General features: G+C 41.6%; 2 protein-coding genes and 1 long non-coding RNA gene across 3 annotated transcripts; all 3 read left to right on the top strand.

The window, feature by feature from the left end:
• Positions 1-252: 252 nt before the first annotated feature.
• Positions 253-2,668, top strand: LOC149102360 (melanocortin receptor 4-like). The gene has a single exon (XM_089275453.1). The coding sequence runs from the start codon at positions 617-619 to the stop codon at positions 1,562-1,564; it is 948 nt and encodes a 315-aa protein (XP_089131579.1). The 5' UTR covers positions 253-616; the 3' UTR covers positions 1,565-2,668.
• A 1,058-nt stretch (positions 2,669-3,726) lies between these two features.
• On the top strand, positions 3,727-7,852 carry LOC149102359 (uncharacterized). Its single transcript, XR_016202572.1, has 3 exons — positions 3,727-3,992; positions 6,763-6,827; positions 7,608-7,852. It is a non-coding gene; the product is annotated as an uncharacterized LOC149102359 (long non-coding RNA).
• On the top strand, positions 7,825-11,085 carry LOC110052209 (uncharacterized). The gene is made up of 2 exons (XM_089274560.1): positions 7,825-7,877; positions 8,024-11,085. The coding sequence occupies exons 1-2, from the start codon at positions 7,825-7,827 to the stop codon at positions 10,650-10,652; spliced, it is 2,682 nt and encodes an 893-aa protein (XP_089130686.1). The 3' UTR covers positions 10,653-11,085.
• The last annotated feature ends 3,948 nt before the right edge of the window (positions 11,086-15,033 follow it).

Here is a 15,033-nt window from a genome sequence, read left to right as displayed (position 1 = left end):
TTCCTTGATAAGTTTAGATCCTACGGTAAAACAATACGTTAACTTTTATTGATGCTGTAGGTGTGTTTAGGGAAGAGAGGATAACTGAGTATATGGGGCAATATATGTAGTTATTATGAGGTGATGATCTGCAGATGAACCACATTAATTAGACTTCTTTCTAAGAGCAAATTCAACTGCGTTTTTCATCATTTGTGTTTTTACAAAATGATTTCGGTTATTAAACAAATTATTATTATTATTACACTTTTTTTGTTTTACACAGCCTTATATAGGTTAGAAGCACCATGTAGTTGTTGATAAAAAACCGCATTACAGGTCAATAGCTAGCTTTCAATTGAATGATCAAAATCTAGAATCTCATCCATAAGGAATACAACCACCTTGTAACACGCCGCTGAAAGGTGGATGCACTTGCAAGCTCGCATGTAAAGCAAACTTTCGAAGTTGCTGTCAGTATATTATGGTAATTTGTTACAACAGTTTTCATTATGTTTCTCGTAAACAGGACGGCAAATATGACAAGTCTGCATGTTAAAATTTATCGAAACGTTCACCAAACCACTCAAGATTGTTGCTATTGTTTGCTTGTAGATCAAGAAACTGAGATCAACGTATGGCTCACACCCAGTTTAACCTGTTAAACCAGTTGTGCTGGAACTGTTCTACCAGCCTTCCTCAAGGAACAACGACCGCTTCCCATGTCAGTAAACTCTTAGCTGATGATGAAGTGATAATCCTGTCTGTTGTTTGCGCCTTGGCCAGTGTAATGGGAACCTTGGGAAACTTTCTGGTGCTTCTTGCCGTTCGCAAAAACGAACTTCTCCGCACAATACCTGATCTTTTCATCACTAGCCTGGCGTTCTCAGATTTCTCAGTCTGTGCGCTGTTTTTGCCGATGTCAATCTACGCCTTCAACCACAGTGAAAACGAGATCTTCTCAGTTGTAAAAAGTTTCCTTGGCCATACCTCCATGGTCGCTTCCGCCACCAACATGTTTGCAGTAACAGTTGATCGTATCATTGCGATAAGATACCCTTTCAAATACGTCACTATCATGACGACAAGAAATGCATTGGTTGGTATAGTGGTTGTCTGGATTGTTTCTCTTGTCTTTGGCGCCTTGTACGCTCCTAATTTGGTGCCAAGGATGTACCTTGCACTTTACAGCGCCGCCCTGCTACTCACAACCATATTCATGTATGTTTACATTTTCATTATCGCCAAAAGACAAGAAAACAGAATACAGAACATACAGCAGGGATCTATTGGTTCCACGGCAGAGAAAAAAGTAGCTAAGACCATTTTTACAATCGTTGGGATTTATGCCTTGTTCTGGCTACCCGTACTCCTGCTACCGATAATTATCAACCCTGCAACGGAAGCCGTCGAGTTTCTAAAACGTTTCCAGTGGGTTCAGACTATGCTGGCCTGTAATTCAGCGATAAATCCATACATTTATTGCATGAGAAGCAAGAAATATCGCACAGCATTCGGAAAAATACTGCGAATACAACGTTATGTTGATCGAAATCTAACAGAACACTCGTTGACTATTCGGTAATAAGTCACCTCTACACAAGTTTGTTACTGACATTAGTTCGACGTACATCTGAAGACGTTCGAAGATTACTGAGAACTTTCGAAGTTTTCCACGATTCAGTTATGCATAAGACTGAAGTTTATTTGTCCACACGAGGCCAGTGATCGTTTACGAAAAAGATGCAAGGAATCGTTAACACTTAAAAGCACTTAAAAGCATTAACTGAAACGAAGCCACCAAGGACGAGACTAACATTAAGCATGCTTGATGTGATGTCAGCGTTTACCTAATGAATAAGTCTATGCCGGTAGGCACAAAAGAAGACTCCAACCCTAGCCCTAACCGGTCCTAACCTCTGAGTTTAAGAATTTGTCCACTTTGGAGAACGTTAAAGATGATTGTAATTAGGTGTGGGCGAAATACCTAAATATTAGTGATAACAATGGGTTGGCAGGCCTACACAACTCCTATCCACGTGTAATAGCCGCTTTGAGAGTTTTGCTCGAACTAGTATATCTTTGAGGATCTGCCCCTTTTGTATTGTACGATAGGGGGATCTTTGAATATTTCGCTAAGCAATAATCCTGTTTTTAGGAGGACATTTCACCAGAGTAGAGCCGTCAGAGGTCATAAGTCTGCGTGGTTTCCGCTGTTATCCGCGTGTAGTTTGTTGAGTTTGACACCTCTGTTTTTGGCCACGTGCTATTTTTTTTGGCTCATTTGATTGCAAGATATGTTTTAAGCTCTCTAAATATTAGCTCTGGAGGGACAAAGTTTGAAATATTCCGTGAGCATGTTGGTTACTTGCATTTTGTATTATTACGCCGGGCCCGGCTGTTTGATTTACTGTTGCAAGTTATGCTGCTTGTTATCACGGGTGTCATATTTATCTTTGTCCGGCTTCGCCAGAGAGAGTCTGGGTTTTTGTCGAGGGTCGAGGGTCGAGGGTACTATGTCGAGGGTCGAGGGTACCATGTCGAGGGTATTAAAACATGAAATAAGATAAATAAAAAATAAAATAATGGTTAACTCAAATATAAAATAATAATTAATAATAAAATAAAATAATAATTAGATAAAAAATAATAATATGTTTCTAAAAATAGAATAAAAAACAATTGAACACTTTGTGGTGATATCGTTGACGTTAATTATGTTTGATATTATGTTTGATCGAAAGATCTTCGGAAGTCTTCGGGAATCTTCGGAACATTTTAGAAAATGTTCAGAAAGTTTCGTATGCCCTTCGGACGGACAACACTCTGAAAATCTTCTATAGGTGGTCGGAATTCATCGGAAAATCGTCAAAAACTTCGTTCTTGGTATGTTTATAAAACGAACAAAATTATACACGATGCAAGAATTTTTCTCCTCGTGTTCAACTCGATATCTCAAGAGTTCGCTAATCGCACTCGTGAGATATGGAGTTTAGCCTGCGAACAGGCTCCCGAGTGGGGTTACGCGAGCTTAGCAAGCTTAGCTGCGAACGCAAGCACTTGATGACGAGTTCAACACTTGATGACGAGCGCTCCACTACTCCACTACTCCACTACTCCACTACTCCACTGCGTAGCTGGCGATATTTTTGTGTTTTAAAGCGCGTACAAGGTACAAGCTTGACAACCATGCAAATGGGGTCTCAAATTAAACAAAGGCCTTTCACAAGTTACACGTTGTCAAGTGTGAACAACGCGGGGTCAACGCGTGATTTCGTTGTATTTGTTCTGGCCTATTGGCGTAATCCAAATGTCAAGGAACATGTTTGAACTCAAGACCATAAAATGTTGCGACCATATTGGGACACATTTTAATGTTACATTTGATTTACCGACGGAATATGTCGACAAGTCACGCTGCTTGCCAGTAGTGCTTTGACATACATATGCCATATCACAACATGTGATTGGCTGCGGCAAATTGCCAAACAAATATAGGGGAGTGGCGTGTTAGAATACCTAGTCGCGATTTCCGGTGTTGTTGAACAACTCAATTGCTTCAAACAGCATAAGTCGATATCTTCATTCGATTTCCCACGTTGCAAGGACAGTAGTCTCATTCGAAGTTTAGATATTTAGAGAATATGGATTCCCCGTCGAAGACATACTCAGAGGTCGTGAAAGGACAGGCCTCAAATGCATGGTGGAGGAGGTACCAGGAAGAGGACGAGGAGCAGGCAATCTTAATTGCCATGGAAAAATCAAGAGAAATTGTTTATAAGGTAACTGTCGTCCTAGTTGTCTGGCTAAGATGTGCTTTATTTCAGGGCAAATCCCGAGAAGGATAATCTGTTTTGTTAAGGATGGCTTATGCAGTGTGCAAAATACAATATAATACTGTTCTTAAATTGTGGTCCTTGTGTTTGTAGGTGGATAGTTCAAGTGATGATGGAGCTTCGGATTCAAAAGCAGGATTTAGCGGCATGTCTAAAAAGGAGGACAAGCGTGTTAGGGTGAGTCCGTTTTGACTGCGTTTTATTTTCGATTTTATTTGTTGGAATCTTTAATTTTTAGACCTAAATTCTAGGTCTCTTGTCAAAGGAGATATGTTAGGAAATTGTGTCAAAAATGTTTTCGAAATTTTGTCGAAAATTGTCTCGAAGGAACTTGAGGGGTCCAAGCGGTTTTTGTAAATCGCCACTCATGCATTGTGCGACAGTGTTTTGTTCCGATTTATATGATCGGTGACTTTCCTGTGCGAAAATGCGAGATCACTCACCAGACGAAAACAAGCACACTTGACTTGTCCTTTACTAACTCAGTAATTAGCAGAAGACCTTCACTAATTTTCAAAGTCCAAATAGACAATGAACAGAAGCGCGAAGTGTAATAATTGATGAAACTTGGTTTATCGCGATATGAAGTTTAAATTTGCAAAGTAATATTCTTAGGACACTTAACTTTTATTATTTTGAACGTTTTGGTGTTATTTTACAAAAGGGGGAAGGGGCCAATATGGATATGACCGTGATTCGTCTCTCAATTTGTGCGTACACGTAGGGTCTCGCGCGCGACTATTTTCCACATGGCAAATTACAGAGGTGTCAAACTCAACGAGTCGACACGCAGATAACATGCAGACCTATGACCTAAAAAAAATTTGCCATAGCATGATCTAACGGCTCAAATTCACTTAAAATTCCTCCTTGTTACACAACATGAAGTGCCCTTCATGAACACGAGTGAAGCGACAAGAAAGGTCGAGTGACCGAACAGAGAACGGCAAATGTACAAATGTCACGAACCGTAGGAGTCGTGTAGGCTAGTCAACCCCATTTTACACTGATATGATTATTATGGACGTGCCCCGTTCTACATCGTGCAAGACATAGCAGCACTCAACTAACGTCAAGGAGCTTAAAGCAAAAAATACGCACTCACTGTATAGCATCAACCCCATTTTAAAGAGGGGGTTTGCAAAAGAACATGTGCGTTAAATCAAAATAGCTCCAAATTGCAGATCAACCATCGAGTGCCTAGAAATCTAGAAAAAATGCCGTCAAAGAAACACACAATAACGAGGTCAAGCTTCAAAAAAGTAAGGATCGAAAAGTACATTACGCCATTGGCTAGCTGTCATAGCCAATAGAAACCAGACATGTTCTATCCGTCACACGGGTACACACCACGAGAAGTTTGTGCCAAGCCGCAGAATGTCTTGCATTCTCACAGAGGAACGAGTTGCGCTAGCAACTTCAGATGTACAGAATATTTCACAAATACCGGCAACTGATGAGATCCACATGGAGGATCGAAACCATGGTCTTGCCTGAACTAAGCCGAACAATGGCATATAAAACACGCAAAACTGTCAACAGGACTTGCGCGTAAACAGCTACATTTGAATCGTGTGGTGCCAGAACAACCAAAGGAGGAATAAACCTATACATCGAGCAAGAGAAACATAAGCTCGAGCAGATAGCTGCAAGCAACATACGAATGTCACTAGACAAACGTATAGCTTTCTCAAAGTAAAGCTACGGCGTCTCCGAAGGAAATCGTACGAGAACAAATATGATATCCGTGATAAGGATCTACCTACTGTGCTTGCAAACAGTTCTAATCACAGCCGGGCCCGGCGTCACAATATAGAATGCAAGTAAGCAACATGTCACGGTAAATTTCATATTTCGTCCCTCAAAAGCAAATTCATGGAGACTCATAAAAGCATATCTTGCAATAGAAATGAGCCTAAAAAATGCAAAAACACATGGCAAATTACAGAGGTGTCAAACTCAACGAGTCGACACGCAGATAACATGCAGACCTATGACCTAAAAAAAATTTGCCATAGCATGATCTAACGGCTCAAATTCACTTAAAATTCCTCCTTGTTACACAACATGAAGTGCCCTTCATGAACACGAGTGAAGCGACAAGAAAGGTCGAGTGACCGAACAGAGAACGGCAAATGTACAAATGCCACGAACCGTAGGAGTCGTGTAGGCTAGTCAAAATGCCCAGTCAGATAGTTGCTGATTTTCGTGAGAACCCTTCACCGTGTAAACCAGCCATCTACTTTTTTTATGGCGGACAAGTTGTTTTCTAAGTTAGAGGACGTTTATTTCTTAAATAGACTGTGATCTGACTCTCTTTTTCGGAATAAAATCCTTGTGATGAAATGCGAAAAATGCGACGTCAGCGTTTCCGGCGTCATTTTGCAACCAACCGCTTGCCTCTAAAATAACTCAAACAGCTTTATGAATCAAACAAAAGTTAACAACAAACTGGGCGGCAGGACTGAATTACTATCGTCTCGCCTGAAAGGCCATTCGCCCGGACTAAGAGTCGATTCGCCCAGACAACAGTTCGATTTGTCCGAACTAAAAGTCGTTTCGCTTGTACTAAAGGTATCTTGCAGTTGCAGAGGAACAAAACCCCGGTATAGTCCGTCTGCGAATCAGCGCACAAAAGCTTGTTCCGGCCCCCCGCGTGTTACCAGGGATTTCTATAATAACCTCTGATTTGCTTTTGAATAGAGCCGTTCTGGAAACGAAGTTGGAAGGGAACGCCTGGGTACTAGACCGCCCGTTTTCCTTACCGCTCTCCGGGTAGTCCTCTCCAGCTTAAACTCCAATTCACTGTACCTTAAGCTACACAGACCCTACTTCGCTGAGGTGGACGGCAAATAGCAAAAGGAACAGAACAAAATGAAAAAAAAAATGTAGTTTACAAATATTTTGGCAATAATTAATTTTACAACATTTTGCTTTTAATTTCTAGGTACCACTCAAGATCGAAAAAGTTGACCTGACAATCGCGCCAGTCAAGTCCAAAAGCTCAGAAAGGTAAATTAACACTTGTTCATCGTTGTTTCCGTTTCTGATATTGACTAGGAAAGCACTTGCCGTGAAAACTAATAAGAAAGCATGAGTGTGTAAGCTAAGTAACGATTAAAACTACAAATTCGACTATGGAAAACAAAGGGGAAAACGAGTAGAAACTTGACTTACGTCTGATGTTAACTCCAAAACATAACTCTTGTGTTAACTCCTTAACTCCTGCTTAAATCCATTACTCTAGAAGGGACGACTTTAAAATACAAGTAAAAAGGGAGTTCCCTAGATAAAACGACCTGATAAATAAATTCACTTCCTTTACATCAAAATGAAATGTCCAGTGGATTTACATGTATACTCAAAAGGGAATTTCATAAACCAATTATTCCATTCGCCCTTGTTGGATACGACTGGTTATAGTCAACGACGCGCGAAGCACTCGAGGAAAGCTGACGAAAAACAATAAAACATGATTTTTCTATGTTTTATACTCTGATTAAACATAGGTTTTTTCAGAGCGCGCGTAGACTCCTATCTATATTATAATCTGTTAATAATATACATGAAGAAATTACTCGAGTCTGATTGGCCGAGAGCAGTGCAGTTCAGTAGTAACACTACTGAAAAACGTGTAACACTTCATCGAGGTCGTGTGATTTTTTAAGCTAACCGCTGACCAAGTTACTTTTTACCATTGTATCGCGGGCTCAAAATCTTTCATATTTATATTATTAATAAGTAATGTTGTTTTTGAATGATGTCTAACCATTCGTGTTTTTCTGTATAAAGGTCATGGGACAAGATGAATAATAAAGGTGACTTATCCGATTTTGACCCTGATGAGCAGGAACTCATGAAATCAGTGTTTCAACCGAAACAGGGAAAAAAAACCTAAACGGTAAGAATATGTAGAACTGTTGGTCTTTTTAAAGGGACGGTGTCACGGCAAATATATCGTATTTATCCGATTAAGCGCCCAACCTTGAATAACCTTGAAGGAAAAGTTATGAGCGTCCAGCCTCGAATAAGCGCCCACCCCACCCCTCTAGAAAAACTGAAGTGCACGACTCACTCTCAAAGTTCAAAAATTTAATAAGCAGTAGTCTTGTATTTTTGGCCCAGAATCAGCAAATTGAAATGTTAAACAATGTTTAACATTTTCCACTAAGGCATAATATTGAATTAAGTGGTTTGCTTTTCCTTAGGAATTTAAGCGGGGCTGCAAGAACGGCTCTAAGTGATCGAGATGATAGCGAGGAGAGTTCCAAAGACGATTCTGACAGTGACAATGAAAGATTGGCTGACGAGTGCCGGTTGAAGCAACGGAAAATAAGCGTTGAACTATGGGACGGTGTGGACAAGGAAGTGGTGGAACGTTTACCGGACGACATCGACGGGGACAAAGTTTACGAAATAAAGGGCCAACTGGATAAAAAGAAACTAGTTGCTGCATTGAAGGATGGGAGAAAGTGGAAGAAAAATTGCCCCACTACTTGGAGAGGACATGCTCGTGTAAGGTACGCGGACTGTAAAGGATCATTCAAGTGCACTAGAAACGATTGCCCTTTTAGAGTGCAATACGGTGTGATTAACACCACGCAGTTTGAGAAAAAGAAGACCGGCGAAGAATTTCATTGTAAGGGTTGTGGTTTGATGGCTGAGTTTGTTCCCTGCTCTGCTCGTAGATATATAAGTTATGGAAAGAAGTCAGCCAAAGTCTATCACTGTGGACAGCACACCTGTCCAGTGATAAAGGCACCGGTCAAAAACACAGATCAAGTGCATCAGATTCTAAAGGACAATCCTAACATTAAACCCGCAGAATTACAGTCTGCGTGTATATTATCGACAATCCGCCAGCAGTGCGACTGGCGCGACGTAGAGAAGCAAGCCGAAGCAACATTGGATAAACAATGGATTTCCAACGAAAAGAAAAAATTGAAGAAAGACATTGAGCCAGTCGGGCACAACTTCGAGGCAGTGGTTACGTTTAAGCAATATTGTGATGCAAAGGACGAATTTTATGTTTACAAAGTTAATGACAGGCGCGGAAACCCAGACAAGCCGTCCTTCGTGTTTAAATCAAGTCGAGAGAAAGCTAAGATAGCGTTGAACATGAACAGAAATGGCAGTCATTATCTCAATAGCGAATTTTGTTATTTTGACGGGAAGTACAGACGTTGTCGTGGCTTTGTCACCTTAACTGCCAGCGTCTACCATTCGCTCCTGCGAAAACAAATAATTCTGGGAACAATGGAAGCGGAATCGGAAAATTCTCAAAATGTCGCACTCTTTTGGGAATTGTTTAACGAAATCTTAAAGAAAGTTTCTGGCAGTGAGAATGAAACTTTCAATCCCATTGGCTGGTGTACAGACTTGGCAGGGGCAAACTTAGCCGGACTGTGTGCTGTATTCGGTGAAAGTACAAAATCACGAATCAAAACCTGCGAATTTCATTTCAAAGACCACCGAAACAAAAAGGCGAATAGACTCGACAGTCAAAGCGGGGAGGAATTTAAAAGCCTTTGCAACGAACTTCTTGAAAGTGTATCAGAAAAGCATTACGACACTGTTAAGAAACGTCTCGATTCGTTTATCGCGGCAAAGGAGGAGCGATCGTTCTTGCAAAGTTGGTTATCATGGTGGCATGACAGAAGAGGTTTCATTTTCCGTGCCTTTGCGCCGAAAAATGGACCAAGAATGAACCAAGCAAAGGTCATCCATGCCGGTTGGGGACATCGGGATAACCCAAACATGTCGCTTCTTGAGGTCTGCCAAGCAGACGTTAGAGACTCCTTATTGTTAGACGCGGAATTAAGAGGTTATGCTGCGGGAACAGCTACAGGTGGGGATGGGCCATCTTTCTTACAAAGTAAGAAACGAGAATATGCGCGTGAGCTGAACAAAGCTAGAAAGATGGGGGAGGAATTGTTACAAAGCGATGCCGAAGGTCTGATAATCGATCCGGCAGCGTCTTTTCGCCCGACAGAAAGGAAAAAACGCACACAGGAGGTCACCCGAAAAGATAAGGTTAACAGACCAAAACAAACTGCCGCCACTGGGACGTTTGCTGTGACAGACAAGCGAGACCGTCCATCTCACACCACTGCATCTAGTAGCTCTCATGTGCCTGCACCTGACCTTCTGTCTTCAAATTATAGCTTAGTACCAGCCTCTCAGCCTTTTCCGTTGTTTCCTTTGCCGAGCTGTACTGGTGCTCCCTCGCTGTACCAGCCCCCGTCGCAGCACCAACCTCTGTCGCAGCAATCTCCGTCGCAGCACCAACCTCCCTCGCTGCACCAGTCCCCGTCGCTGTACCAACCTCCGTCGCTGTACCAATCTCCGTCGCTGTACCAACCCCCGTCGCTGTATCAACCTCCGTCGCAGCACCAACCTCCGTCACTGTACCAGCCTCGGTCGCTGTACCAACCTTCGTCGTCGGGAATGGCACGTACTCCCTATCATGCAACACCCCACGAGCAGTGGCATTCCGGCTTGTCGCCGTATCATTATGAGATTTGTTTATTGCCTACCAAAGTACAAAAGTGCTATGGATGCGGTAGTGACTTTGTGGACAAGTATAGAAAGCCACCATTTAACCTTGTCGTTAAACACGTGGATAGAAGGGTAATTCGAAGAAACGAAGTTACGGGACAACTCGTATTTAGCCATGATTATTCTAACACTTATTATCACCCGTCGTGTGCACATCTAAGACGCAAAAATCCGGTATTTACCGGCCTTGTCTTCATTTCCAACGAGCTTTTTGCTGCATTGGAACCTGGCCAGCGTGCTGTCCTTGAAGCATGTGATCTAAATGTTGTTTCGAAGTAAACATAGATAATGATGGTGAACTAAATCATATCACATTTTTTCGACTATTTTGTTCTTGTTTGCACCTGAGACGTGGAATTTTTCGTGTAAGCAGCTAGTTCAATAAAAGAAACTAGATGCCGAGATTTCTTGATGTGGGTTTTGTCTGTGATCGTGTCCGTGATCGTATTCGAAGTCTTATTGAAAAAATTATCCCGCAAAATGGAAATGCTTTGGTTGCGCTTTTCTTTGAAATTACACTGACACGTGACACGTAATGCAAGCAGGACCTTCTTGTTTTGTTATCTTGGAGCTCGAGGCTCCCATACAGTCGGAATTAATCAACCGCTTAACTATGCTGTAGAAAACATTTTTGACACAATTTCCTAACATATCTCCTTTGACAAGAGACCTAGAATTTAGGTCTAAAAATTAAAGATTCCAACAAATAAAATCGAAAATAAAACGCAGTCAAAACGGACTCACCCTAACACGCTTGTCCTCCTTTTTAGACATGCCGCTAAATCCTGCTTTTGAATCCGAAGCTCCATCATCACTTGAACTATCCACCTACAAACACAAGGACCACAATTTAAGAACAGTATTATATTGTATTTTGCACACTGCATAAGCCATCCTTAACAAAACAGATTATCCTTCTCGGGATTTGCCCTGAAATAAAGCACATCTTAGCCAGACAACTAGGACGACAGTTACCTTATAAACAATTTCTCTTGATTTTTCCATGGCAATTAAGATTGCCTGCTCCTCGTCCTCTTCCTGGTACCTCCTCCACCATGCATTTGAGGCCTGTCCTTTCACGACCTCTGAGTATGTCTTCGACGGGGAATCCATATTCTCTAAATATCTAAACTTCGAATGAGACTACTGTCCTTGCAACGTGGGAAATCGAATGAAGATATCGACTTATGCTGTTTGAAGCAATTGAGTTGTTCAACAACACCGGAAATCGCGACTAGGTATTCTAACACGCCACTCCCCTATATTTGTTTGGCAATTTGCCGCAGCCAATCACATGTTGTGATATGGCATATGTATGTCAAAGCACTACTGGCAAGCAGCGTGACTTGTCGACATATTCCGTCGGTAAATCAAATGTAACATTAAAATGTGTCCCAATATGGTCGCAACATTTTATGGTCTTGAGTTCAAACATGTTCCTTGACATTTGGATTACGCCAATAGGCCAGAACAAATACAACGAAATCACGCGTTGACCCCGCGTTGTTCACACTTGACAACGTGTAACTTGTGAAAGGCCTTTGTTTAATTTGAGACCCCATTTGCATGGTTGTCAAGCTTGTACCTTGTACGCGCTTTAAAACACAAAAATATCGCCAGCTACGCAGTGGAGTAGTGGAGTAGTGGAGTAGTGGAGTAGTGGAGCGCTCGTCATCAAGTGTTGAACTCGTCATCAAGTGCTTGCGTTCGCAGCTAAGCTTGCTAAGCTCGCGTAACCCCACTCGGGAGCCTGTTCGCAGGCTAAACTCCATATCTCACGAGTGCGATTAGCGAACTCTTGAGATATCGAGTTGAACACGAGGAGAAAAATTCTTGCATCGTGTATAATTTTGTTCGTTTTATAAACATACCAAGAACGAAGTTTTTGACGATTTTCCGATGAATTCCGACCACCTATAGAAGATTTTCAGAGTGTTGTCCGTCCGAAGGGCATACGAAACTTTCTGAACATTTTCTAAAATGTTCCGAAGATTCCCGAAGACTTCCGAAGATCTTTCGATCAAACATAATATCAAACATAATTAACGTCAACGATATCACCACAAAGTGTTCAATTGTTTTTTATTCTATTTTTAGAAACATATTATTATTTTTTATCTAATTATTATTTTATTTTATTATTAATTATTATTTTATATTTGAGTTAACCATTATTTTATTTTTTATTTATCTTATTTCATGTTTTAATACCCTCGACATGGTACCCTCGACCCTCGACATAGTACCCTCGACCCTCGACCCTCGACAAAAACCCAGACTCCGCCAGAGATAACTGTAGCTTTCCTTGTTGAAAGCTATGAGTCTGTCTTAGAGAGACGTTCTTATGCTTCTTGCATCAATTTCATCGAGCTTTTTGTCCTTCCAGTTTGTTCGTTCTGGAACTGCAAAAGTAGGTGTTCACGCGCAAGTCTGTGGACCGTTTTGCGTGTTGCTTATGATATTGTGTGGTTTTGTTCAGGCGAAAGCTCTGAATTTAGGAGTTCTTCCTATGATTGTTCATCCAGCTCCACGTTGTGGTTGTCATTGCTTTTAGTTGCGATGTTGTCAGGTTTTCTGGAGACTGTTAATAGTCCCTCTTTTGTTAGGAGGCTCGTAGCCTTGTAGATCAGGCAAGACCGCGGTTTCGATCCTTCTGGATCTCATCAGTTGCCGATAACATGGAGTGGTAGAGACCAATGCTCGGTAACACTCCGCACCTGGCATATTTTTTTGGTATTATATACTCGTTCGGCGGATCGAGAATTCTTGATTGTGATTGGTAGTTTTGCCACTAGCGAATGGTGGGCATAAAGTCTTCGATCCTATTGTACACAGCTTGACACTGTGTTTTCTATGATGGCTATAACGCTTATTTTCTCCAGCATGTGTGATTTGAATTGAAGGATAAAGCGTAAGACAGTTATGCGTTGCATTTATACGGCATATCTCCAAGTTTTGGAGGGTTGCGTAGAGTATTTTGCACGCATTTCGTATGTTTATCCTTTGTTTTTAGTGTAGCTAATGTACACCTTGGACTCACATGCTGTGATTGGATTAAGTTTGTACTCGCACGTGATAGGACGGGGCCTGCCTGGTAAAAATCAACAGTGATAACAATGGGTTGGCAGGCCTACACAACTCCTATCCACGTGTAATAGCCGCTTTGAGAGTTTTGCTCGAACTAGTATATCTTTGAGGATCTGCCCCTTTTGTATTGTACGATAGGGGGATCTTTGAATATTTCGCTAAGCAATAATCCTGTTTTTAGGAGGACATTTCACCAGAGTAGAGCCGTCAGAGGTCATAAGTCTGCGTGGTTTCCGCTGTTATCCGCGTGTAATTTGTTGAGTTTGACACCTCTGTTTTTGGCCACGTGCTATATTAGCACGGGTAACCCTGCGATGGACTAGCATCCAATCCAGGGGAGCGTAGAAATACTCCTAGTCGCTTCATGCTACAGAAAGCGGGATAAGCTCCGGCCTGATGGGCCACTTGGCTCGCATGCAGACTTTACCTTTACCTAATGCAGCGGATGGAGTGCCTGTCCGCAATGACTCATGGCTGATTGTGGCCCTTTAAGGGAAACGACGCATAGTTCGAGATGTCGGGGCTTCGGGTTGGCCGATAGGAAGTCACGAGGAATTCAAGATAACCGGGTTCGACATAGTGAGGTTCTACCGCAGCTGAATACTTGTTGACATAACACATCGTTAAGTCGCTCTTTTCCTGATAACATCATAAGATGGAATCCATCTTTAAAGCATTAAGCGATCGATCGAGTCTGTCGCGGCTTGGGCAGATTCATGCAAGCGAAGGCAGATTCTGCAGTCTCTTGCAGTTGCCATACACACCCTCCCTTACCCTAAGAACTAATCTAAGAAATAGTTAATATTAGAATAAGTATAAGCACTTTCTCGCTTTGTTGATCTCAATTATTTCGGGGAGCTGCGCCTGTTTATGTTGTATGTCGCTTTGTGCTTATCTCATACGCTAGCTTGTTTTCATTCTTCGATTAAACCAGCGGTCTAAGACATTGACCGTTTTGTAAATTTCGGGAAAGTGCTTCATCAAAAGTTGGCTACGTTAAACAAAGCCAAGAGACGATGATAGTCTTCGAAAGGAAAAGAGCGTAACCCTTAGTCGACATCCATACATAGTGGATAGAAAGAAACCGAAATCAATTTAAGTTTTAATAATCCTCGGGGACAAAAACAGCCGGTCGCGAATTATTAATTTTGCTCTTCGAATTTAATTCCTCACGCCTACGCGTTATCGGAACAACGTTTCGGAAAACCAATTTAATAAACAAGACACTTCCTCTATAATCGCAACAGTATATGGGAAACCCAATTACAATAGGGCAACCTCATATGCAAACGTACCAGGGGCACTTAGAGGGGGATTTGCCAGAAATAAACAAAAACTGTGTTGAATCAGTGTTTAGGCAGATTGATAGATATGTTATATTGGTCGATATATAGAATCAATTCTGCCAATAAGATGCAAAACTGTAACTTTAAAACCTAATACAAACAGCACCCGCAAGGTGTTCAAACTTCCATTTGTGAATAATCGTTTGGCATCAGACTGAACTAGAATAACGTAAATGAAATATAATTTTTGTTATCTTAGGAGAACGGAGACTTCCAAATCGATTAGC

Source organism: Orbicella faveolata, unplaced genomic scaffold, assembly GCF_042242905.1.
Source record: "Orbicella faveolata isolate gen_17 unplaced genomic scaffold, um_ofav_v1 contig_36, whole genome shotgun sequence".
NCBI lineage: Eukaryota > Metazoa > Cnidaria > Anthozoa > Scleractinia > Merulinidae > Orbicella > Orbicella faveolata.
Note: the sequence above shows the minus strand (reverse complement) of the source record. Positions and strands in the feature narration are given on the sequence as shown.